We start from the raw sequence: 26,340 nt of genomic DNA on the forward strand, positions 1-26,340 counted from the left end.
TATTTTGGTTCAGATCTCGTCATTGATCTCATTACAGGGCTGCACATAGGACGATATCTGGGCAATTTGATAATCACAGCCTGTCTGGCCAGCATTTGATATTATAAATAATAATAATCACATAGTGTTAGTTACACATGCCTGGTGGGCTTTATATCTCGCTATACAATAGATATATATGCCATTTGTCACAGGAGAATTGCATAAGGCTCTCAAGAGTACAAATCATATTAAACATCATCAATTTCATGGGCAAATCCTATCTCCTTATGTATTGGTAAGAAAAATACAAAAGTTAGAAGTAGAATATTCTGGCACATAAAACACAGGTAAAAAGTGAATTAGAAACTCATTGAATACGTTGACCTTGATATCTATGGATTACAATGAAAGCATGGTAAGCCTGGGTTTAACATTACATTACCAATGTTGACAGGCAAACAGGTATGTTACCATACTACAAAACATAATCCTCTTACAAAACATGATATTAAATAAAACCATACAACAGAAACCCTTTGTATGTAGTTACTGAACACTGAATTCTGTACCATGTGTTTGTGTATTGTTCTTCATAAAGCTCATCAACTATTTTGTTGTGTTAAAAGGTAAGAAAATAAGCCTGATTTGTTCTCCTTTGTAGAGCCAAGCTGAAGCGCACTACAAAGGCAGTAAACATGCCAAGAAGGTGAAAGCACTAGAGTCAACGAAAAATAAGCAAAAAACGGTTTCTCCCAAGGACAGCACCAAGGCTATTTCCTGCTCAGCGGCTCACTACAAATCAGGTTACTAAAACTGTTGCTTTTGTATTTCATATTTTCTGCCTTATCTGGATTTAGATGTGTGATACTTCTTGGTATGTGTGCAAATCTAATGAATGTCAAATAATGTATCTCCGACAATAAGATGCTGACATTTTACAAAGGGCAGTAAATAATTCAAAATAATAATGACATTAAACCGAGAAATCTGTTTATTAAAAACCCATATGCGGAGTCGCATGTTTTAGAAGACAAATAATAATTAAGTTTTACCTTTCTTATCCACTTTATTGTTTTATACTCTTCCCCAATCTTTCCAAAACAGTTGTTTTAAGGGGTCTTTATCTTAGGTTTTGAAAACCACCTATGAATTTACCCCAAACTGGCCAGGCTGATAAGAGAAGCCAGTCTAAAAAAAGTTTCCAGTCTCATATATTATTGGGAGTCAAGTAGTTGATATTACATACACTGATCAGTCACAGCATTAATACCACTTACAAGTGAAATGAATAACAATGATTATGTTGTTACAATGGCACCTGTCAGGGAGTGGGCTATATTAAGCAGCAAGTGAATAGTCATTTCATAAAGCTGATGTGTTGGAAGCAGGAAAAATGGATAAGCGTAAGGATCTGAGCAACTTTAACAAAGGCCAAATTGTGATAGCTAGACGTCTGGGTCAGAACATCTCCAAATCAGTATGTCTTGTGGGGTGTTCCCGGTATGCAGTTGTTAGTACCTACCAAAAGTGGTCCAAGGAAGAACAACCAGAGAATTGGCGACAGGGTCTTGAGCACCCAAGGCTCATTGATGCATGTGGGGAGCAAAGGCTAGCCCGTGTACTCCAATCCCACAGAAGAGCTACAGCTACTCAAATTGCTGAAAAAGTGAATGCTGGCTGTGATAGAAAGGTGTCAGAACACACAGTGCATTGCACCTTGCTGCGTAGAGGACTGTGTAGCTGCACAACGGTCAGAATGTTTATGCTGACCCCCATCCACCACCAAAAGCGCCTACAATGGGCACTTGAGCAGCAGAACTGGACCATGAAGCAATGGAAGAAGGTGGTCTGGTCTGATTAATCACATTTTTTTTTTACATCATGTAGATGACTGGGTACATGTGCATCATTTACCTGGGGAAGAGACGGCACCAGGATGCACTATGAGAAAAAGGCAAGCCGGCGGAGGCAGTGTGATGCTCTGGGGAATGCTCTGCTGGAAACGCTGGCATTCATGTGGATGTTACTTTGACACATATCACCTACATAAACATTGTTGCAGACCAAGTACAGCCCTTCATGGCAACAGTATTACCTATTGGCAATGGCATCATTCAGCAGGATAATGCTTTGAGGAACATGATAAAGAGTTAAAGGTGGTGCCTCAAAATTCCCCAGATCTCAATCTGATCATCTGTGGGATGTGCTGGAAAAACAAGTCTGAGAGATGGAGGCCTCAACTTGCAATTCACAGGAGTTAAAGGATCTGCTGCAAACATCTTGGTGCCAGATACCACAGGACACCTTCAGAGGGCTTGTGAAGTCCATGCCTCGATGAGTCAGACCTGTACTGGTGGCACGAGGGGGACCTACACAATATTAGGCAGATGGTTTTAATGTTGTTACTGATTGGAGTATGTAACTGGTTCTTGAATTTCCCAAACATGTAGAGTTAGCGGCATCTCAAGATGCCTCCAGCACTGACACCAGTAGCATACATCTGGTGCACTTACTTCCAGATACACTTATACCCAACACGGTCATAAGCACTTTGTTTTTTTTTTAACATCTGTTTTGATAGCGAAAAATGCATTCACTGTTAGGTTTGTTTTAAATTAAAAAAAAACTGTATAATAAATCAGGTATAATCTTCTTTCTCATGTACACTTGTAAGTTGCAAAAAATTAATTGTAAAAAACGTCCACAAAATCATCTAATACGCACTGAGAAAACCTTCTGATGTGGATCCGCAATCAGCCAATCAGAAACGGGTATGCGGTGGCGATCACCATCATCATCAGTGTGTATTTGCACCAGCTCTCAGCCACCCTCAAGTGAAACGGCTACTGACTGGAGAGCTGCATCTCGGTGCAGGTCTGCCTCAGTTCATAATTAAACAACCATGCACACCACTTCCCTTCCCTGTTTAACCTCTCCAAGCATAACAAGAGGCAAGTACCTAACCTGCATGAGCAAATTGGCGAATGCTTTGTGGGCAGTATATATTTGTGTATATTACGCTAAACAAACAGGTGTATGCCCAACTCAGCATAAGCACCTTTGTCAGAATGGATCTAATAACAATGCCTTGAATGAGATAACTGATTGATATATTCTAATTAAGGATTCAGGCCTGCCAACCTGCAGGTAAAGGCTAGTGGCATCCAGTGGAGGATCCAGGGGGGGGGGGGGGGTGATCGGGGCAATCGCCCCCCCTAGCAGGGGCTTGCTGCTGACGGCTGCACACTGTGCAGGTCCGTTCAGCGTTGACAGTGTGCTGCCCGGCTGCTCTGATTGTGTTTTAAACACAATCAGAGCAGCGGGACAGCACACTGCCAATGCTGAACGGACCTGCACAGTGTGCAGCCGTCAGCAGCCTTAGAAATTAGAAAGGGGGCGGGGCCTAAATCGCCCCCCCCTAAAATCGCCCCGGGTAGAGCAGTTGCCTAGATCCGCCCCTGGTGGCATCCCTGGGATTTCCTGTTGCAATACTTAGACCCTCCGCTTCTCCTGTACTGTACAAACAGCGTTCAGTTTTCATTGCTGTCATTCTATTCCTGGCCCATTGCTACAGTTAGCAGTTATCATTCTTATCCATGGTTGGTGATAGATGGTAAAATATGAGCACATCCAAGCATCTACATTATGGTGTTTAAAAATGTCAATCTGTGGAATGGTGCCAGCAGTTGTCATGTTTCTAAACATCATTTTGTGTTAATGGATTACAATGGAAATACACCATGTATATATTCTGGAAAAATCAAGCACCATGCAAGCTGACAAATTACTTAAAGGGGTTTTCACTTTCAGATTATTTTAGTTATTAAATACAATTGTATCCAGGGAGCAGCTTTGTGTCATATCACAGCCAACACAAAATAATCAACTCTGCGTTATACTATGAATACATGTTTAAACAGCACAGGAGTAATCTGGATTTATTTATATAGTTTGCATCCTTAAAATGTCAGCACTAGGTTCTTTTGGACTTTAAAATATTGGGTGAAATATAGTAAGTGCTATAATAATTACACAGCGCTAAAGTCTACTATAACAGGCTGCTGCGGACACCATGTATTGATGATGTTTTCAGTGTCCAGGAAATTGCGGTCTTACTCCATTGTGGCCATTGTTATTTAGAAAACATCAGTGAATTATTTAAAGGATAACTCAGCCCAGAACTAAAATTTCAGTTTTGAGTGGAGGTATCCTTTAAGGCACAGGTTTGTAAAGTGGGGAGTGTTTGTGTATCTACCGTATTTAAGAGTGAAAAAGGTTTCAGCCTATGAACTGCAAATTCTGCAGCCCTGCAATGCTCTAGCTTATTTCAAGGTGCACGTCCAACTCAGGTCTTTTCTGGAAATGCTCTTGTAAAAGCAATCCTTGTTAATTGATTGATGCTTGGCAAAATGCTCAAGGTGTCAAGTGTGAAAGTTCAACACACTACAACTTTAGGACTACCCACTGTAGTCTTTGAACTTTGACTCTTTTCTCCTAAAGTACTACTCCGTTTAATAAATGTCTTAAATTATTAATGAGAGTGAGGACACATTGGGACTGTCTTTATTGTGTCACTGTGGTGTCTTTGAAGCCACCACATAATTAACAAATCAATTCAGAGCTGGAATGTTTAAAACAATATAATATACTACACTACAATAGCCTATAGATCAGTGTTTCTTAAACCTGGTCCTCAGGACCGCTAACAGTGCATGTTTTCCATGTCTCCTTGCTTTAGCACAGGTGTATTCATTACTGACTGACACATTGTAACAGATCCACAGGTGGTATAATTATTTCCCTTGTCACATGTAAACCCTGCGCTGTTAGGGGTCCTGAGGACTGGGTTTGAGAAACACTACTATAGATGCTCAATGACCAAAGATGTAAGTGTATACCACTGTTTTATTGGTTGGCAGGATTTACAACTATGACAGTGTGACCAATTCACCATCATACATAACTATCATCATCATCAACAACATTTACTTATATAGCGCCAGCAAATTCGGTACCGCTTTACAATTGGGAACAAACATTAATAAAACAATACTGGGTAATACATAGAGACAGAGAGGTAAGAGGACCCTGCTCGCAAGCTTACGATTTATGGGACAATGGGAATTTGAAACACAAGGGCATTTGCTACATCATATTGCACATTGGACCAGCAAGAATGCAAAGGTAAAAGTATTGAGTGGGCTGTATGATCAGTCACAGAGCAATGTTGGTCAGAGGGTTGTTGTCTTGTGTTTAGCTGTGTAGAGGGTGGTAATATGGTAACCTAGGGAGATTATGATGCTGGTTGAGGAATATTATAAGCTTGTCTGAAGGGGTGGGTTTTCAGAGAACACTTGAAGGTTTGAAGACTGGAGGAAAGTCTAACTGTACGAGGGAGGAAATTCCACAAAATGGGCGCAGCACAAAAAAAGTCCTGTAACTGGGAATGGGAGGATGTGATGAGAGTGGAAAAGCTTGTGCAGAATGGAGGTGTCGAGTTGGGAGATATTTTGAGACAAGTGAGGAGATGTATGTCGGTGCAATTTTGTTGACGGCCTTTAATGTTAGTAGAAGAATTTTATATTGGATTCATTAAAAAACTGGCAACCAATGTAGAGACTGACAGAGTGGCTCAGCAGAAGAAGAACAGTTTGCAAGGAAAACCAATCTAGCCGCTGCATGCAAAATAGATTGTAGGGGTTCAGGTCTGATTTTGGGACAAACAGTAAGGAGGGAAGTGCAATAGTCGATGCGGGAGATGGTGAGTGCATGAATTAAGGTTTTTGCAGTTTCTTGTGTGAGATATGTGCATATTCTGGAAAATGTTCTTTAGATGTATGTAACATGATTTAGATATAGAGTCGATGTGGGGAATAAATTATAGTTTTTAGTGAAGGCTCACACCTAGGCAACGAGCTTGCGGGGTGGGATTTATGGTCATGTTATCAACAGAAATAGAAATATCAGGCAGAAAGCTTCTGTTTTTGGGTGGGAATATTATTAATTCAGTTTTTGAAAGATTGAGTTTGAGCTGGTGAGAAGACATCCAAGATGAAATGGCAGAAAGACACTCAGTAACGCGAGACAGCACAGATGGTGAAAGTTCAAGAGAGGATAGATAGATTTATGTATCATCTGCATAGAGATGATACTGAAGTCCTAGGGAGCTTATTAGTTTTCCAAGAGAAGTGGTGTAGATAGAGAATAGCAGAGGACCTAGGACTGAGCCTTGTGATACTGATAAAGGTAGCGGAGCAGAGGTGGATCCAGATAAACTAACACTGAAAGAGCGATTAGATAGGATGAGAACCAGGATAGGACAGTGCCTTTAAGACCTAGGGATGTAGCGTTTGTATGAGGAGAGAGTGGTCAACAGGGCCAAATGCAGCAGAGAGATCCAGGAGAATTAGAAGAGAGTAATGGCCTTCAGTTTTTGCTGTGATCAAATCATTGACAACCTTGGTCAGCGCAGTCACTGTGGAGTGTTGAGAGCGAAAGCCTGACTGAAGAGGATCCAGTAGGTTGTTTGCTGTAAGAAAGTGTGTGAGGCGAGTGTAGGCAATTCTCTCGAGAAGCTTGGAGGGACATGGTAGCTGAGAGATGGGGCGGTAATTTGACAGAGAGTTTGGGTCAGAATTTTGTTTTTTCAAAATAGGAGTAATCACTGCATGCTTAAATAGTGATGGAAAAATACCAGTACAGAGCGATAGATTACAGAATTTAGTTAGAGGTGGAATGAGCACAGGGGACAGGGACCTACCAATTTGTTAGGGTATGGGATCAAGAAGACAGGAGGTAGAGTAGGAAGATAAGAAGAGAGTAGAAACTTCCTCTTCATTTGTGGGATCAAATGAAGAGAGAGTGTCAGATGGTGCTACAAAGGAATTGAGCTGATTTCTTGTTGAGGGAGATGATACCATTTCAAGTCTGATCTTATCAATTTTGTCCTTGAAATAGGAAGCAAGATCCTGGACACTGATGGTAGTTGGAGGGTTTGGGGTGGGAGGATTGAGAAGAGATTTAAATGTGTTAAAAAGGTGTTTGGGACTAGAAGCCTGAGCATAGATGAGAGATTGGAAGCATGTTTGTTTTGCAGTGTCCAGAGAATTTCTATAGGAGTGGTAGATAGCAGTATATGTGATGATATCATTAGAGGTACAAGATTTACGCCAGTAACATTCTGCTTTACGAGAAAGTTTTTCTAGAGTTTGTGTTACTTTAGTGTGCCAGGGTTGGCAACGAAGTCTACGCGGAGTATGTAGAGTTGCTGGAGCCACTTGATCAAGGGCAGTTGCTAGGATTTGGTGGAAATGGAGTACTGCCAGATCAGGGGAGGAGAAAGTAGAAATTGAGGAGAAAAGGTGTTGGAGAGAGGTGGAAAACTGTTAAAGATCAATAGAGTCGATATTCCTGCGGTTGTGAGGAGGCTTGGAAGAGTTTGGCACTGGGGAGGATAAAGAACTGGGTGTGAGCGAGTAGCTAATAAGGTGATGATCCAAAAGGGGAAAAGGAGTGTTAAGGAAATCAGAAACTGAGCATAGTCTAGAGAAAACAAGTTCAAGACAGTGGCCATCCTGATGAGTAGCAGATTCAATTCACTGGGAGAGGTCAAGTGAGGATATTAGAAAGAGTAGTTTGGAAGCAGCATTGGAACGTGAATTAGAAATAGGGATGTTGAAATCACCCATGATGATGGTGGGGATGTCAGAGGATAAGAAGTGAGGGAGCTATGCAGAGAAGTGTTCAAGAAATTGTTGGTGTGGTCCAGGGGGGCGATAGATGACAACAACATGCATAGAGAACGGATTAAAAATCCTAACAGTATGTACTTCAAAAGATGTGAATGTGAGTGATGGGACATTTGGTAGAACTGTGAACATGCACTGTGGGGAGAGAAGTAGTCCAACCCCACTTCCTTGTTTGCCTCCTGGTCTGGGAGTGTGGGTGAAATGGAGACCACCATGTGAAATGGCTGCAGGTGAGGCAGTGTCTGATTGCGTGAGCCATGTCTCTGTTATTGCTAGAAGGCTTAGGTTATTTGAGAGGAAGAGATCGTGAACGGAGGTAAGTTTGTTACAAACGGAGCGTGCATTCCAAAGGGCACATTTAAAGGACTTGGGAAATGAGGGAAGACAGGTGATGCATTTGAGGTTTGCTGGATTTCTGTAGCGTTCAGATATATGAGTGTGGGAGAAGTGAGGGGGACCTGGATCAGGGGATATATCACCAGCTAATAGAAGCAGGGAGGAAGAAAGGTAGGAAAGATGATTGTAAGATGTGACCTTTTAGTTTCTGGCGACAGGGTGAGGCTGTTAAAGTTATTGAATTTAAATAGGAAAAGAGTTCATGAGTGTTAAGTAAAGGTGAGTGAAGTAATGAAGGGCAATATTGACAGAGGTGTGTTTTGCAGGATGGGTGAGGGATGATATAGTGATAAAGATAATGCCATGAAAGGTGAGAAAGAAACATTATTTGCTAACCTTTGGGATTTATGAGTAAAATAGCAAAAAAAAATAAGGAATTAAAAGAATTACCTAATTAAATGTCCTGTGCAATCAGAGAAGTAGTGCAGAGTGAGGCTGCAGTAGATGTAGTTTAATCCTGGATATCTGGATAGCATGGAGTAATGATGTGGCGAACCATGTGGGGAAGTGGGTGGAAGTGTTCAATGGAGAGTAATAAGGCACAGTGATTGAGTAGCTGAGATCTTTCAGAGTCATGAGAGAGGAGAGTGGTTCTAACTCAGTTTCATTTTCTCCTTCTTGTGATAGCAGACAAAGCCTTGAGTAGAATTTAAAGTACAATGATGAGATAAAGGACTTTAGCATGGGTAAGCAGTGGCTGAGCAAGTAGTACAGCAGGCTGATTAAACAGGGGGATGTTGCAGGGAAAATAAACTGACAGCTAAAACAATCTTTTATGAGCTGAGAAGAAATAAGATCAGAGTCCAAAATAGTCTTCTTGTGTTGTGAAACTTGTTGCCAGGCAGAGATGGAAACATCAGGGATAGATCGTGGAGTTTCAGGTGAATACTGACTGTTGTCCTTGTGTAGCTGTGGTAATAGGCAAAATGTTTTTCTCCTGTTTAATTCCGGTATAACTGAGTTATGTTATTTACATTTTTTACACTTGTAACTATACACTTAGAACTATACACACTAGCTATACAGCCATCACTGGCTTACAGCCATTCTACAATGCTAAGGAGTCTATTTCTAAATTGAATTCAGCGATAACTAATACGTTTTAGTGCTGCTTATTGCAACAATAAAAAATTATGTTTCTCTGCAATTCATGAAAGTTATCTCGCTGGGACAGCTTCGGCAAACAATGGCTGTCTCCGCGAGACATTGATCTTTAGCTTTACATCTGTGGTGAAAGTGCTATCTTCCTTGCCTTGCATTTCAGCACCACGGACAGTGCTGGTGACTGAGAAGCTTATGAGCTACAAAGCAGATTGGCAGCTTCTGCAGATCGGGTTTCAGTCACTGACCTCACTTATTGGAGTGACATTGCTCTCTCTGCTGGGTGTCTCACCCGAGTAAACCTCTGCGTGCTGTGTCCTATTCAGTTTAGTGTGATCAGTGTCATCTTGTATGCTTGTCTCCTTATTCTAAGTGCACTACTAACAATGTGAGTTTATAATAAACAGCTGCACACACTCAAGAAATGAGATAAAGCAAATTCCTTCCAGTAAGTGACAGCATCGGCTATTGGTGACAATAATGGTGCACTTTATTGGGCACTAATATATTTATTATATCTATTGGTCACACTAACATCACCTTACATGTGGCCCCTAAATGGATATCAACAGTCATTCTTCCCAACCAAACAGATGGATTTTGATGTGGCAGACAAGATATTACGGTCCTCTAATGATCAAATGATCAGGCACCAACTAAACTGCGTATGGCCCATTCACATGTGGTCATAACACATGCCCAGCTATAGAAATGATGGTGTATGTAGGCATGTCATGTCTCCCTGCTCTCCCAATTGCAAAAGTGTAGTTAGCGCCAACCTTAAATTTCCCAGAAAAAGAGCCAAAGTGGGAGACTCCAAAAATAATGTTGAACTTTTGAAGTTTGTTAAATTGACACTTTTCCACGTCCCCATAGAGCTCTGTGGAGAGGGCGATACTCAGTGAAAACGGGGAAAATCAGTGCTTGCTCTGGTGTTACCCCTTGTATAAATTTGGTGAAACAAAATATAAGCCTTTCACCAGAAAATACAGCCATTTTCGGTCAAGTTAAGACTTATAATCATTAATAAATAGACCAGTATATGAGAAATGTGGATTTTGCCATTTGGCATGATTTGGGCACTATTTGTTGCTGCATTTTGAATCCTGTTTTTTTTAAACATAATTATGTTAATGTGCATTAATTCTAATAATATTTTTGGGAGATAATCATGTTTTTTATTGTATCATGAGATGTAATTATGTTTTTTTCTATCAGTTTCTCGGACATTCTTTAGAATCGATAATAGTTCTTATAGATGGAATTATGGCATTTATTATGCATATCATGGTCTATTTTTGATATCATTGGCTAAAAATATGTGTTCCTGGACACTTTTAAGTCACTTGTACTGTTCTTTTATCTAAGTTATTTAATTTATATGTGTTGTCTCTCAACTGAGTCCAAATTTTTCTAAATACTGAAATACACTTAAGTATTTGGTCTCTTGAGCATCTGTAATCCTAGATCTGGGGAAAATTTATATTGTTTGAGCTTTTTATGACACTGGTTGAAGTGAACCTTGAAATACATATTTTTTTTTTACAGAAATGCAAATTGAAGATGCAAAGTGCATCCTATTATCAGTATAATATCCAATCTTTGGGATCACAGAGGTGCCAGAGAAGTCTTTATGCAGGAAGAATAAAGGCCCGTGTGCACTATAACAAAGCAGGGAGTACTACTGTTAATACGCTCTTTCCACTCTTTTATATAATTTAAATAGTTCTGTCCTACAAAATAAAATCTTAGTTCTGCACTTGTGCACTTATTATGCACTTAGTGCATCCTTGATCTGCCCAACATCTCCCATTGCTTGGTGCACACTTTTACACAATCCAACATCTCGGCCAGCAAATCCATGCAATTCCGCACTATTAGGCACACTTGTGCAAACATAAGGGTGTTACATCTCCAAAGAGCTATTTCACTGTAGTTTTGATCTTTTGCAATTTCTAAATACTGTGTATGAGACTCCTCTCTGCGTGGTGCCAATGTGGAAGGAGGGCTCCTGAGGAAGGTACAGATTGGTTCCAAAGTGGTACAAAACCTCAAAAGTGTTTATAGTACTATTAGTAAGAGGCCATAGGGTCTATTTATGACCCATCATAATATTTCCCCTGTTATTTATCTCCCTTATCTTCGCTGTTGGCATCAATAAGGGATGACATTTCAGAACTATTTATGAAAAAGTCATGCCGGGACAGTGCATTCGATAGGAAGCTGTCCAGGAGACTCTGTGCTATTCACAAGTCTGGGTCCTGACCCGGAATCTTTACTGTACATGTGTGACAATAGGTCAGCACATGCATAGAGTCAGTTTAGTTAGAGGAGGGGGGGAATCCAGCCTGCCGAAGGGAGGGGGGGCTATCAGAAGATTCCTATCCCCATAGGCTAGAACTTCAGATGGTGTTACTTATCGGGGACAAGCTTTGAATGGTTAATCTTTACAGAGCTTGGTAAATAGGTCTAGACTGCAGTCCCGATTGAAAATAATAGTGACTGTGGTATTCTGCAGTAGTGCCTAACATAGGGAATATCTCTAACGTTGCCTGCGCTAATGTTAAATAGCGTTGATACTAATATTTACCTAAACCTTGAGGAAACAGCCATTTATACATGGTTTTATGCTTAATAAATGGGCCCCTACATGGTAATCGATGAACAGCTATCGGAGGGCTTATAACATTCTTGATGTTGCTAGAATTATCCCACATTAATATTTAAGGCTAATCAGTACAGTTGCCCCTGGACCCAATTTCTATGCTGCATTTCTAGCAAAAATTATTGTAATATTATTCTTTAGAGCCATTTTTGTAAATTTATTTTACATGTGTTTTTAATGTATGTAAACAACTCTGAAACTGGAAACCATCGTTTCTAGAGTTCCCATATCTGTTGACATTTTAGGCTCGATAAACACTGAAGAATTTTACGACTGACATGTTATCTCAAATGTTTGTATCTACAACCGAAGGTCCAATCAGTCTGGCGTTTCATGCGTACACACCGACACGATATACCTTCATATCTGTACTCTTCTTCTGGTCCTTCATCTGGTCCTCTAGTCTTCAGAGAATGACAGCACAATATTCATTCATTCATTCTTGTCACATTGTCACACTGAGTAAAACGCCTTGTTATAGTTATCCACATGTCCTAACGAATTTCGTTAGCTTCTGTGACTCTGGAACAAAACATTCTGTCTCAGAACGAACAAATGAATTATTCCTTCTACAGCAATCTACATTTATTCACCGGGACATTCATTGCTAGCATCGGCTGAAAAGAGCCCGACTCTGTAAACACTTTGGAGATTGTGAGCATTAGTACATACACACTACATGATCGTTAGGTGATTGGTCGGAAAATATCAAACAGTACGACCAACCAAATAAGCCGACAATCGACACTTTGGAACAACTTTCGACCATCGTGTCACTATAGATGGAACTACCCGACTTCCGGTTGTATGTTGGCTGATTTGCCCGATTATTGGCTGAAAAGGCTACAGTGTGTACCCAGCCCTACTTGCATTTTCTTGTGGTAGCATTTTTCGGAACACTACTTGTTCCATTTTTTGCATTTACCACATGGAGGGAAGTATACAGGTAGCTCTATAATGCTGGAAAAACACATACCAACACACATGTGCATTTGCTATGTATTTTATTAGCCTTAAAATGGCAGTAAAACACTAGTAGGTATGAATTCTTGGTCTGTATCTGAGTGCAATCCAAGCCATGTAAATAAAAAAATAAAAAGCTGCTTATCACTTTCATTTACCATATATCAATTAATGGCATTTAACAAACAGAGAGCAGATATTTTTTCTTGAGGTGTAAACCACAGCACTACATTCACATTACTGACAATTCCAGATCTGCCACATCTAGGTACCTAACTATTCTACAAGGTGTCTCTGATCATGTCTACAATAACCAGTGGGCAGTTAGCTGTGAAAAATCTGTAGTGGAATGTGACGGTGTTGATCTTTTAACAGTAAGAGAAGTAGTCTTTTGGAAATATTTTTTTGTTTTATGACAATATAATCATACCACGTTGGAATATAAGTTGTAACTTAATATATGTATATCTGACACGCTGTGCATTTTTTTTTACATATTGTTGTATTATTGTATGTCCTACATAAGGGATATCCTTAAAAGTTCTGTCTTATTATTAAGCAGGTTAACAACATAAAAGAGTGCATCACAATTCACCAACACACCTGACAGATAAACTGTAACATTTACAAATATGGTATAAAAACACATAACTTGAATGGCATAGATAGGATAGAAGCTGAGCAGATTGGAGGTATTGTGGGCTGGGCACACTCATGTTCCTAATTATATACTAAAATGCAAAATATAGATTTTGTTTTGCGGAATGAGATAAGTACATGAGATTTAATTAGCCAAACCGGCCAAAAGATGCATAGCTGCACCTGGACAAATCATGTAGGGCTGCAAATGTATGATTTGTATCATGAAGGGAAGATACTGCCTGCTTTACATGTAGCACACAGGTATAGGGCAGCATTACTTTCACACAGTGATTTTGGGGTCTATTTATAAAAGAGCCATAAGCCTATTTAACAAAGACTGGCCCAGCGACGCGGTACATTAAGCCTTATCACTCCCCTCCAGTATGGCCAAGGCATGTGTGTATGTGGACTTTGTAGTGACTTTTTTACTGTTTCCACCAAGCACATTTTCAGCTGCAATCCCACAAAACTAGGTACAGACTTTATACAGAACTTTCAAAACCGGAACGTGGGAGTGTTCTGTGTTACATGCATGTCAGACAATTAGACCCACTTATCTATAACTATAAGTCACACTGATGTCAATAAGTTTTATAACTTTTATTTTATTTTACTTTTTTTTAATCTTCCAAATATTCTTTCTTTTTCTTTTTTATCAGTAGGATACAAAAGGAACCCAAGTGCTTATTATAGTCTGATAAAAGTAATAAATTCTCTGAAAGGAAGTCAGATATTGTATATTCCTTAGCTAATCAAAAAAAATACATTTTCCCTTCTACCTTTGGGAACAGGAAAGCAATCATTCATTACCCACTTGGTGTCCCATTAAGCATAGAAGCATGACAGTAAAATGTATGTTGAAAATCTGGCCATTTCCTTGGAAACAGAGAGAGCACAATCATCTGTACTAAATCCATCTACAAAGGATGTGTATATATCTATTATGTCAGCACATGGAACTTCCACATGGAATGAAAGGATAAAATAAACAATTTTTATGAGCACATGGCGGTACAAAGCAACTATGTCAACATTCAGCGCTCTTGTACTTTATATACTGTTATTTGCAACCTTCTCTTACCAAGAGGAAAATTGCATCTTTTTTGATCTCTTTGACTTCTTATATCATTTCATCTGACTTAGCAAAAGGATAATTTCTCTTTAATTTGCTTGTGGGCATGATAGACATGCTTGCTTGTTTTTGCAATTTGTTTAACACTCAAGTGTAGGTGAACATTTATACATAAGAGACTGATAATTCACTTCGAAATTGATTTCCTTGGTAGACATCCCTTAGCAAGATACCCGTGGCATCAGTGTTCCTAGAACATTCAATTATATGGGGCTTGTCTGTAAAGCTAGTGTGTGGAGTTAGTGGTGTGTCTGGGGTCAGAAAATGCCAATATATATATTGTAATAAAAGGCATAAACACCTCCCTGGGTGGAGTTATTGACAACAGTAAAAGTATTGGTTATGAAGGTGACACACGTAGTGATATCATAATACTTACTTGCCTACTTTCAGTAGGCGACGTCCGGGAGAGGGGCGTGACTAATGGGCGGGACGCCTCAAATGGCGTCATTTTGGCCCCGCTCCCATGAGTAAAATTACATTTTGTCGCGGGGGGCGGGGCCAAAATGATGCAATTCTCTGTGAATCACATCATTTTAACAAAGGGATTGCGGGATGCGGGAGAAATGCCAGCTCTCGCGGGAGTCCAGGACACTGACTGGGAGTCTCCCAGACTTTCCAGGAGAGTTGGCAAGTATGTCATAATAGATATTGGGCATGTGGCCGCAATAAAGCAGAATGTGTGGCCCACAAATCACTGTAAGGCAGAATAACAATTAAGTGGATCATTATTGGGTATGTTGGAAAATGCTGTAGGAATATGGCTGCTATTGGCCTGTGTGTGTAGTCATCATCCCACCACACTAACAGGCCCCAGTGAAGCCAAGGTGATCTGGCTCTCATTCTTATATAGCCAGATTGTGTCCCACTTACCCACGTGTGAGAGTAAATAAGACACTGACATTGAGTATTTAACAATAGCAACTTTCCTGAGAACACCTGTGACTATCTCTGAGAAATAGTGACAGGTAGCAACTTTTCTATAGATGTGTATGACCAAAAGTTGTGAATCAATAAAAGAATCAACACAGAGAAACGTTTAATGTATATGTGACCTATCTGTGTGGAGTATGCACGTTCTCTCTTTGTTTGTGGGAGGTTTTCCGATGCTCCGGTTTCCACCAAACAGTACAAAAACCTAGTAGGTTAATTGGCTTCTGATAAAAATGGACGCTGAAATGTGTGTGTATGTGTGTGTGTGTGTGTGTGTGTGTGCAAGTTACAAGCCCTCCTCTGACATAGCAAATGCAATTAGCTTGCATGTGTCATCACCTTTAAGCTGCTTTGATTTGTGGTGGTGTATTTAAAATACAAAAATATACATGATATCCATGCTCCGTAAATGTCATGATGGGTAATGACAGGAAAGTGTCTCTAGAAAAATTTTGCAGATAAAATGTTTGTAATCTACGGAATCAGAATTTCCTGCATTTTAAAAACCATTAAACGTAATTGAAAACAGTTTGCTCCAAACAAGAAAGAGCAAATTACACTCAAATCTTCTCTGCAGTTCTACTTGTTAGTTTATTATCTGGAAGAATATACCATTTATACAGACTTTTTTTATATGTAAATTCACTCTATAAATGTTTCTGCCTCATTATATTAAATGTAACTCAATGTAACTCTTGGAATTGTTAGTAGGTTTCGGAGGGCAGCTTAGTACTCCTGGAGCAGTAGGCGCGCCCATGCTTGATGTCACTCTTCAGCAAAGCAGCGACACACCCTGGCCTCGCTGTCCCAGTCCCCCAACTAATGTTTGGTGGGTATAACAGAGCTTAGCACATAAACTCCCACTCTGAAAACTTGCAGTCACATGACAGAAAATCTTTAAAACCTGCCTAGTTGTCAACCCAGGGCAGGCTGGCCTTGGGGGCATTTGTCCCCAGGCTGGTCCCATAGTGGGCTCCCTTTGGCTGGATCGATGGTATACCAGCCATTATTTTTCCTTTAAAAAGTTCCAAATAGACTGCTGAGCCGAGTCTCGCTCCTCGGAATAAAATTTGCCAGCCAGTCCCTGTTGCCAACTATCCCTTATTTACAGGGACAGTCCAAGGTTTTAAAGATTTGTCTCTGAAAATTACCATATTTTTCAGTATTGACCAATTGCACAATACAAATCCTCTCTCCTGCATACTAGATGCCATGTATTCCTATCCTTTAGGTGTTACAAGCCATACTTGCTGACCTGTTTTAACCTCCCCTCTGGGAATTTCCAGAGGTGAGGTCCGAGTTGCAAGAACAGGCGGCTGGTGACGCGATGTATGAATTTTGAGTCTTTGGCAGCTAAGCGATCACAAAATCTTTTAAATGGCCAGGATCCCAGACCCCATGCCCAGCACGAGTAGAAGGTGGCACTCTTGGCATAGGGCACTGACGGCTTATGAGTCTAGAGGACCTGACACTCCAAACTGTGCAGGTCCCAGGCATGAAAACCTGTGGCTCTACTAGCCGGAGGGAGGGGGATTGAAGAGAAAATATTATTTTTATTTGGAACATTGGGGACTTCTCCATATGCAGATGTGGTTTCATATTGGATCAAATTGTATTTTAGGTATACAATTTTTTGGTGCAAATTATGTAATTTTTGCAATATGAACATCACTGAACACTTCAAATGTAATATAACATTGCATTTACTTATATTAATTGCAGTTCTATAACTATTGTTAGCACATCTAATCTGAGCTGCTGGTTAGCTACACATATACAGAAATCATTTTATATGTCCACCAATCACAAAAAAAAAAAAAATCTGCATTTAATTCACCCTTTCTTGCTGTCAGTGTAGACTCTCCTAATTATCAGAACCTAGTGAAATATTTTGCATGTTTACATGCAAACAAACCTCACTGTAAAACAGCTTCTTTCATTTTCTACGCCTTCTAGTTTTGTTTTGGCTGAAATGCATACGGGTTATATCCTAATTTGTCACGACACTGCACTTCTGCTTTTTAAGTAGGTACTTTGACTGACACCCGTTAATGCTTCATTATTCAGAAAACTCAGGAAATAAAGCAGAGGGTTTTTATCCTTATTAGAACTAGATGTCAAGATTTGTTTCAATAAATGTCAAGTAATACTGAGTTTTATCTTTTGTCAAATGTTAAGAGATAGGTAATGAAATGATGTGAGTTAGAAGTGTTCTGAGCTGTTATGCTCCAAATCCAGGTGCGCCCTGGGATCCTTAGATAATCCCCCTTTGGTACACCCCTTCTCAGATAATGCCCCACCCTCCAGTTCTTATGGTGTGGGCAGATGTATAGGGGGCAGTCTTTATTGCTCCTCTTTCAGACTGATAGTGTAGCTCTAGGATGTGGTATCATAACCCAGCACCCAACAAAAGAGTCCAGCGCTCATTGCTCTGTGCGAGGGTGCCGCAGAAAAAATAAAAACACTGAATGGGTGAAATTGTCACTCATTCAGCGTTTTAGTCTCCCCCCCAAAAGAAAGCAGAGACTCTGCATGTTCTTCTGTCCATTCTCAGAATCATTATATCACCCACTAGCAGCAGGTTTAGATTTAATTCTTCTTCAGTCGAGAGATAAACTCGCTGTCCATTTGGGCCCACCTGAGTTTCAGTACTTCCGGCATCATCGCGACCTGTTACAGCAGTCCAGAGATTGATGCACACACAGACTGATAGATCTCTTGTTCCAGTTGCATTTGACAGCTTCCCTGATCCCTATCTCCCCTGTGTTTCTCCGTCTGTCCACCCCTCCCCTTAGATTGTACGCTCCTCTGAGCAGGGCCATCTCTCCTCCTGTTTCCACCACTTCTAACTCTGCTCTCCAGCTACTTTGCCCTCCTCCTCGAGGGCCCTCCTCCCCACTCTGGGGGTCTCCCTGTCTTCCGCGCCCTCCTTTTGGGCCCCGTCATTTGCGGATACTCCCCCCGCCCTCACTACCTGTGCATTGAGCTTACTGAGTTACTGTGCTTTATGTTTACTGTACTGTGCTGTCTCACCTTGTATTGTAATTCGTTTTTGTCCCTGTACAGCGCCACGGACACCTTGTGGCGCCCTATAAATAAAAATTAATAATAATAATAATAATGACATATTTTCATTTTTATATTTACATTACTTTTAGAATACATTTATTTTATTTATGCAGGTCGGTGGTGGTAACCATAAAGCAGGGAATGAGGGAGTGGAAAGTGGCCTAGTCACACTAGTGAGTCTACTGATTTAATTCAATACAATATTTGTATCTGAGAACATGAAGGCAGGTTCTCAACGCCTCCTTCTACCTAGATCTCCCAGAAAGCAGTGTTGTTACTCCTGTTTGCACCCATCCAGAACCACACCTCTGAACTGTACTTAGGTCAGACTTGCCTACTCTCCCAGAATATCCAGGAGGTGGCCATCCTCCCGGATCTTGCCATGATGACGCGATTTACAGCAAAATGTGTTATCAATGCTGACCCATTGTGTAGCGATGCAAATCACATTGCTGTGCAGTATGTGGCAGACTAATGGTGTCACACATCATGCTGTTATGTCCTTTGCCATTGGATCTCTCCCTCTTCAAACTCCCGTTGGGGTTGTCCAAAAAGTAGGCAAGTATGACTTGCTCAGAACGCCATTTTGGAACGGACTCAAATCAGTTGTACATAGACTTTTATTTTCCGGAAGACCAAACCTACAAGATATCCAGGTTAGGTCACAAATGATAACAGTTACAGTTTACTAAAATTAATGTATTATAGCTCAACTTGCACATCCAGTTCCTCTCTTCTTTCTGAGCCCTTGATACACTCTGGCCTGCAAACAAAATTGAAGAGGGTTGAGTGAATTTTAATTCTCTGCTGTGAGCTGCAGCAGGGCTGCAATCTAACTTCTGAATACCTCCCAACTATTGTATGGTAAGCAGTGAATTTGGACACATACCTAGTGCTTCTGAAGTGCTAGTTCACCCCTTCCCCCCCCCCCCTCTCCTTCCCTAAAAATTCCCATGCAGTGCCACATGAACAGGTGGCAGGTGCTCACAGCACCCATTCACCAGTGCTCTGCAATCCAGGGCAACGGTGAATGGATCATATTTCCCAACTTTCCAACCGTCGGGACAGACCCCTCAAATCTGGACTGTCCCACCTAAATCAGGACAGATCGGATGTCTGCTGCTGGGTCTCTGAACCTTCCCAAAGTGCTACATGGATGGGGGTAGGTTATGTTAAGAGTGGGTTATACAAACATTTGCAACTTCTATCCACCACATGCATATGGTGTATGAGACCACTTTGTTTACTGAACAAACATTCATCCTGTCAATTGAGTAGGAACTAGTGACTCCCCTGTAGGATGATGCGCTCTGTACCTCTTGCCAGGATACGGTATCTAGTTCACAATGAATTGATAGGCTACGTTTTAATGACACTTGATTCTGCCCACAAAATGTCTGCCTCCTCTGTGACTAATGGTGTGAGTGGCAAAAAGGAGAGCTGTATCCCATAGTGAGGCATTTGCTTTAATTAGTGTACCTAAACTTATCAAAGCTAATGTTTGCTACTAATAAATCTGATATTTTTTTATAATATTGCAAATTTATTTTGCTATTTATAAATATTTACTGTCAGATAATAATGTACTGAACGTTATCAAAAGCATCCAGGTGTCATGTTGTGTGTTTCTAAAATATATTTACATCTCAAGCCCAAGTAATTGAGAATCCTTAGCAATGACCATCTGCATGCTGAGAATTCATAGGAGCCCCTAACTTCTTCACACAGTTAATATGCTGAATTAAGTAACACAACTGAGTTCCGTTAACCATCATTCATTTTCTCAGCACTGTTCAAACACCCTCCTCCTGCAGGTGAAAACCATGCTCACTTCATTAAATAATGCAACTGACTGTAATCTCATTTTTCAACTCATTGAGTTTTGTGAAACTGAAATGCAGAGAGAGGAAAAGAAAAAAAAATTAGTTATCTTATATCTATTTGTTGCCAATAAGAGATGCTTGGAAATGTACATTTCATTTTGTTTCATTTGCTTTTACTGTGAAATAATTATATCCTCTTTTGTTGATGGTGTGACAAGGTTGGGTAAGGTGAGCCTTTTCCGTTCATTCTCTCATTGCCGAGCAATCAGCTTTACTGTGGGGAATAGAAATGCAAGCCAATTCTTTATTTTACTATTAATACAGCGGAAAAGTGTATTGATAGGGAGAGCAACAAAGATCCGGGGCTAGATTTACTAAACTGCAGGTTTGAAAAAGTGGAGTTGTTGCCTATAGCAACCAATCAGATTCTAGCTGTCATTTTGTAGAATGTACTAAATAAATGACAGCTTAAATCTGATTGGTTGCTATAGGCAACAACTCCACTTTTCCAAACCCACAGTTTAGTAAATATACCCCCAGGGGCGGTGCAAGGGTTCTCGGCGCCCTAGGCAAGCCGCCCCCGCCCGCGCCCCCCGAACACACTAAATTAAAAAAAAAATAGATTTCACTTACCTTATCTTCCTCTAGCTGCTCCTCGCGATGCATGCTGAGAGGGGAGAGGAGGGGGGAATAACTTTATTCACACTGTCTGTCAGTGACAGACAGTGTGATACCTCAGAGGCGCCGGACAGACTATCACATGATCACTGACTGACGTCAGTGATCATGCGGACATTAAAAAACAGCGGCGGCCGCCCCGCCGCCGCTGCTGTGCATCTCTCTCGTGCCGCTGAACCGCTGACTAGATTAGAAAATCTAGTCAGCGGCGCCCTGCAGGTCCCGGCGCCCTAGGCAACTGCCTAAGGTTGCCTAATGGGAGCGCCGGGCCTGTATACCCCCCAATCTAGATTTACTAATGTAAAAAGAGAATAAAAAAAATGAATATTGTGTAGTAGCAGTTTTTTTGCATCGTCGGGGCATAATATATAGTAAGAAATATCCCCTACAGCTTCTATTGCAGACAATAGATGCTTTGAAAATGTAATCAATTGTCATCAATTTCAATAGCCACAAACATGTTCGTGGTACAATCACCAATAGACCCCAAATTGAATTTGCGGTTACCAAATTTCTGGCCCTCACCCACCATCCGTTCACCATCATAAGTAGCCTTCAAGGTTTGTCATTCTTGCTCAAGGTTCTCCAGTTGTAGTTCATGTTAAAATTGGTGTTTTTAAATTATTTATATTTAAATAATATTCTTAAGTAATGAAAAAAGTATTTACATTTTTCTTAATGTGCTGCGAATATTACTGTTTGAAGTTCACTGTTCACTATTCATCTTCAGGGTACGTCATTCGCAATTAAATAGAGTAAATAAAACATATCAATGTTTGCGCCAGTTCATTCTACTGTAGACGATTCTAACAGAAACCCGGCATTGTCATATGACACTTGTCCTTCCCCTCTGGGATCTCCCAAGTTCAAAAAGTAGGCAAGTAAGCAGTCCTGTGCTGCCTTCCACTGTACTCTTCCTGCATCATCTCTTCGACACAAGGTGAGTGGGTATCGCAGTTCCTCCTTTGTGAACTTCCCATTCAGGTGAAGTCAAGTGGAGTGCAGCATTGCACCGTTGCAAGGAGTGCCAACCTTGGCCGATGTACTAAATAAAGTGTAAAAGCTAAGCAACTTCATTTTTATGTTTCATCACGCTAAGTTATTCTTTAAACTTTTGCTTAACTTCAAAACAAATATAGTGATAGTAAACAAAAATGTCCTCATTTGTTAGTGTCACTTTAACGTTTATACCATCTGTGTGTACAGTAAGAGTGCCTATGGATGTTATAAGACAACAGCCCTGTGACTCATCCTATATATTATAGTGCATCACATATAATCATACTTGCCAACTCTCCCGGAATGTCCGGGAGACTCCCGCATTTCGGGTGGGTCTCACGGACTCCCGGGAGAGTGCGGCAATCTTCCACACCTGCCCACTTCCTAGTGAAGTGGGCAGAATTAGGGTCAAAATGCCGCGATTCACCGGGAATCGCAGCATTCGGCCCCGCCCCCGGTGCAAAATGACACGTTTGCATCATTACATCACGGGAGGCGGGTCCAAAATGACGCAATTTTAGAGCCCCGCCCTCTGCCCGCCCAGCTCCCCTAGGGAGGCTCCCAGGCGCCAACTCCAAAAAGTGATTCCATGGATTGCTTTGTTCATTGATTTCACCGCACCCACTGATATAACATCAAGTTAGTATGAAGACAGACAAGATCTTCACATTCAGTAGCATTATTACCTACATGAAAACTAACATGTATAAACCAATGCTACTTCACAAGTAATAAGTGGGTATCTAAACAAAAAACGTAACTGTGCATCATGTATAAAACATCATAAAACATGCTTTACACACTACCCTGAAACGGAGTTCTGGTTTGCCTAGTAAAATCACAGCAAAAGATTTCCAATCATCTCAGCATGTTAGTTTTAAAATCTAATTAAATTAAATTTCTCAACCACAAATGAGTTGACATAGACACTGGCTGATTTTAAAGTAGTTTCTTTAAAAAATTAAATTTTAAACATAAAATAGTAAGTATTGGCGTCAAATAAAACATCAATTTATCTTTACTTAAAACACATATCTTTTTGTGTTATAAAGCTTAAAACTCCTATTTGTTTCATATGTTAAATTTGTGGCATACTTGTATTAAATATGTCCATTGCCCTTGTACTTATCTAATGTTCAGAAAAAAGCTTTAGCAAATCCTGATACATTTTAGCACAAAGCTGCTCTATTTAAAGCTTACTTACATAATTGCATGTTCTGTGCCCCATACTAAGACAATCTAAAATGAACAATTCTCCCATTACATTCTGCTGTCAGTAGTTGTATTGCTTTAATGAAATTCCAGCTTGCAACATCCATGGCTCAGGATCATTTGGTGCTGTAACAAATTCTGTTTCTTTAGAATTGATAGGTTAGATGCTGCCATTTAATGCAAAATGTCCCTGATCTACAAGACAGAACATTGGGTCTTGTGAGGAAGGATAGCCTTCCTAGGCTCTCATTCACATAGTTGAGATTCAACACTGAAGAGAGAATTCAATTGGCCGCATTGCTGTCAAAAATAACGCGTCTGGCGCACCATTACCTTTAATGTGGTAATTTAACCCGGATTTCTGCTCTTGGCTCCATGAGCCGCGAGCAGAAATCATTGTTAAACATTACTGTACTAACGGTAATAATGCGCACTATTACCGTAGTAACGGTAATGATGCACCTGACGCGTTACCTTCAGCAGTAACGCGGCCAGTTGAATTCCCCACTAAGAAGGATAAATGAAGACCTGCATAGGGATAAGTGCACTTAAACGCCAGGCTTGTAAGAGTACATTGTACTTAACTACAGGGGTTAAAGTTTTCCCTGGCTGGTTTTGAATTTAGATCCAATAGTCCACTACTTGGAGGGACATTCAAGCCTTTATAGCATCCAGGAGCAGGAAGTTCTCCCTCTTTTGCTGCAGGAAATTCCTCCACCCCACCCTGTCACAACTTGTCTTATTAGAATTAGAATTATGTGTGATTTGTATGTTTTTTCTGACTTTCTTTTTCCTTATTCAGATGAGGCACAGTCGGCGGGAAAGTAGTCAGCGGCTAATACATGGCGCATGAGTTATGTTTGGCCGCAGGATTCTTCCCCCTTCGATCTACGTCTCTGTTAGGGTCCTTTCTGCGGAGGCCCTGGGTATCGTTTCTGTAAACGTGCCCTTTGAGACCAGAAGAGGTGTAGTCTCTCCGACATGCATATATTGTAGGTTTTTTGTTGGCGTATTTAAAAAATCAACTTTTTTCTGCTACTGTCATTCGGACGCAAGAAGGAGGACTGTATCTGCTGTATTACATCAAGTCTAATAGCGAATGTGTTTTTTGCTATCAAAGCAAATGTAAACAATCTATCTTTGTGCTTGTGACCTGGATGTGAGGGGTGTGGTACGGAATTGCTATTAGCACAGTTCAGAAAAGAGTTATTTAGTAAAATGCCGATGGGTACTATTGCGACTTGAACGAATACTTAGGCAAAATTGGTGACAGCCCTGTTCTAAACGGTGACTGCAGAAAATGCCAGCAGTGTGATTGTCCTCCCTTAAAATGCAGACGGTTATATTGCCGGTATTAAGGGGGAAACGCGAGGCCCCGGCACCTGTATAATGTAAAAACCTTAGTAAAAAACTTAAAAAAAAGCATGGGGGGTGCTTGCTATAAACACTGTTAACGCTAGAGTTAATAGTGTTTATTAACTTTATGGTTTTTTTAAAGTTTTTTAGTAAGATTTGGACATTATACAGGTGGCGGGTCCTCATTTTGCCCTCCTAATACTGGCAAATTATACCCATCTGTATTTTACTGTCTAAATACCTCTTGTCGGAATTGTGCTAATCGGGAATAAGACTACCACTGGATGTCAGTATGCGTATTTGTGGGTGTAGGTATGCCTGAAGTAATCCTGCTGTATATATTCTGCACGTGCAAAGCTGGATGAATCTTGAGATACCTACAACTTAGAATATGCCCATAAATAAGCTACTTTTACGGGAACCTTTTTTTAGTCTAAACTACGTCCCACATGAGTCAGCATCAGGCCCTGAATGTGTGACATAATGTTTCTCATCCAGTTTCTCTAATGCCCCCATGCCAACCCCCATGGATTGTCGGATGCTGACATAGAGTAGAAGCAGATTCTTATCCATGAAGCTACCAGCTGCTGCTCCTCCATGTCTGTGATTGGCTGTGAGTGTGGCGCCTGGCTATGATGTCACAGCCACACTCAGATACAGATGATGCCGCCCACCTCTCACACTATTTTCCACTGGGGGGGAAGGGCGCCAACAAGGGTGCCCCCAGGACTAGCACAGGCCCTGCCAAAAGGAAGCAGACAATGGCTTCATGGACTGAACAAACTTCATGACACCTATGTGTCAGATTTTCTGTTTTAACATTATGTATATAGTGTACTGTATATGTTGGTGTGTGGTGGTCCACTATGGTTGTTTACAATGGGCCTCGCCACATTGTTCCTAATTGACAGTGTATTATCTTTATTGCTGGCTCTTCCTGGGTTTGTACCTTTGCATTACTTTGTAGATTGTCATTTCATTCCTAAAACTTGTGCAGGTATTTTTGCTATGGGTTAACACAGAGAAAACGTACATGATATACACACGGCAGTTGACAAATACCACATTACTTGGAGTGATATTCCAATTAAAGTGTCTTTTATAAACTGCGGTATGACCATTTCTAGATTACAATTTCTGCAGAGCATGTAAAAAGATATGACTGGGTACAGAAGTCACGTACGGGAGGTTAGACAGCGTTATCCATGAGAATCACAACAATACATAAAGTTCCATCTTTTCTCTGCTCTTTGACCCTCGATTACATTCGGTTTTACTCATAATCGAGGACGCTTAGGAACTTTTCCCAGGAGCACGTCATATGTAAATATGGCTTGATATATACAAGCTGAGACTATCGTTTCTGTATTTTAATGAAATAATATGAAATAAATGATTCTGTATTCTGTATTTTAATGAAATAAATAAAATGACACAGATAAACTGTCTGTTTGCAACGGCTGTACTTTTACATGAAATAATAGGACACATGTAGTTCCTGGGACAAGACATTTACCAATCACAAGCAAAATACTTTTTAGAATGTAAAGGCCAAGATGAAAGTAAACATGTGGCGTAGTGATTAGCACTTCTGCCTCCCAGCACTGGGGTCATGAGTTCAATTCCTGACCATGGCCTTAT

At 40.6% G+C, this 26,340-nt stretch overlaps 1 protein-coding gene across 4 annotated transcripts in view; it reads left to right on the forward strand.

Annotated features, from left to right (window-relative positions):
- Positions 1 to 26,340, forward strand: part of ZNF385B (zinc finger protein 385B) — a 433,027-nt gene that overhangs the window by 389,673 nt on the left and 17,014 nt on the right. For all 4 annotated transcript variants that reach the window (XM_075180555.1, XM_075180556.1, XM_075180557.1 and 1 more), the window contains one exon: positions 644 to 785. In XM_075180555.1, coding sequence (XP_075036656.1) covers positions 644 to 785 — 142 coding nt within the window. The remainder of the gene's footprint in view (positions 1 to 643; positions 786 to 26,340) is intronic.

This window comes from Mixophyes fleayi, chromosome 7 (genome assembly GCF_038048845.1).
Source record: "Mixophyes fleayi isolate aMixFle1 chromosome 7, aMixFle1.hap1, whole genome shotgun sequence".
NCBI classification, from domain to species: Eukaryota; Metazoa; Chordata; class Amphibia; order Anura; family Limnodynastidae; genus Mixophyes; species Mixophyes fleayi.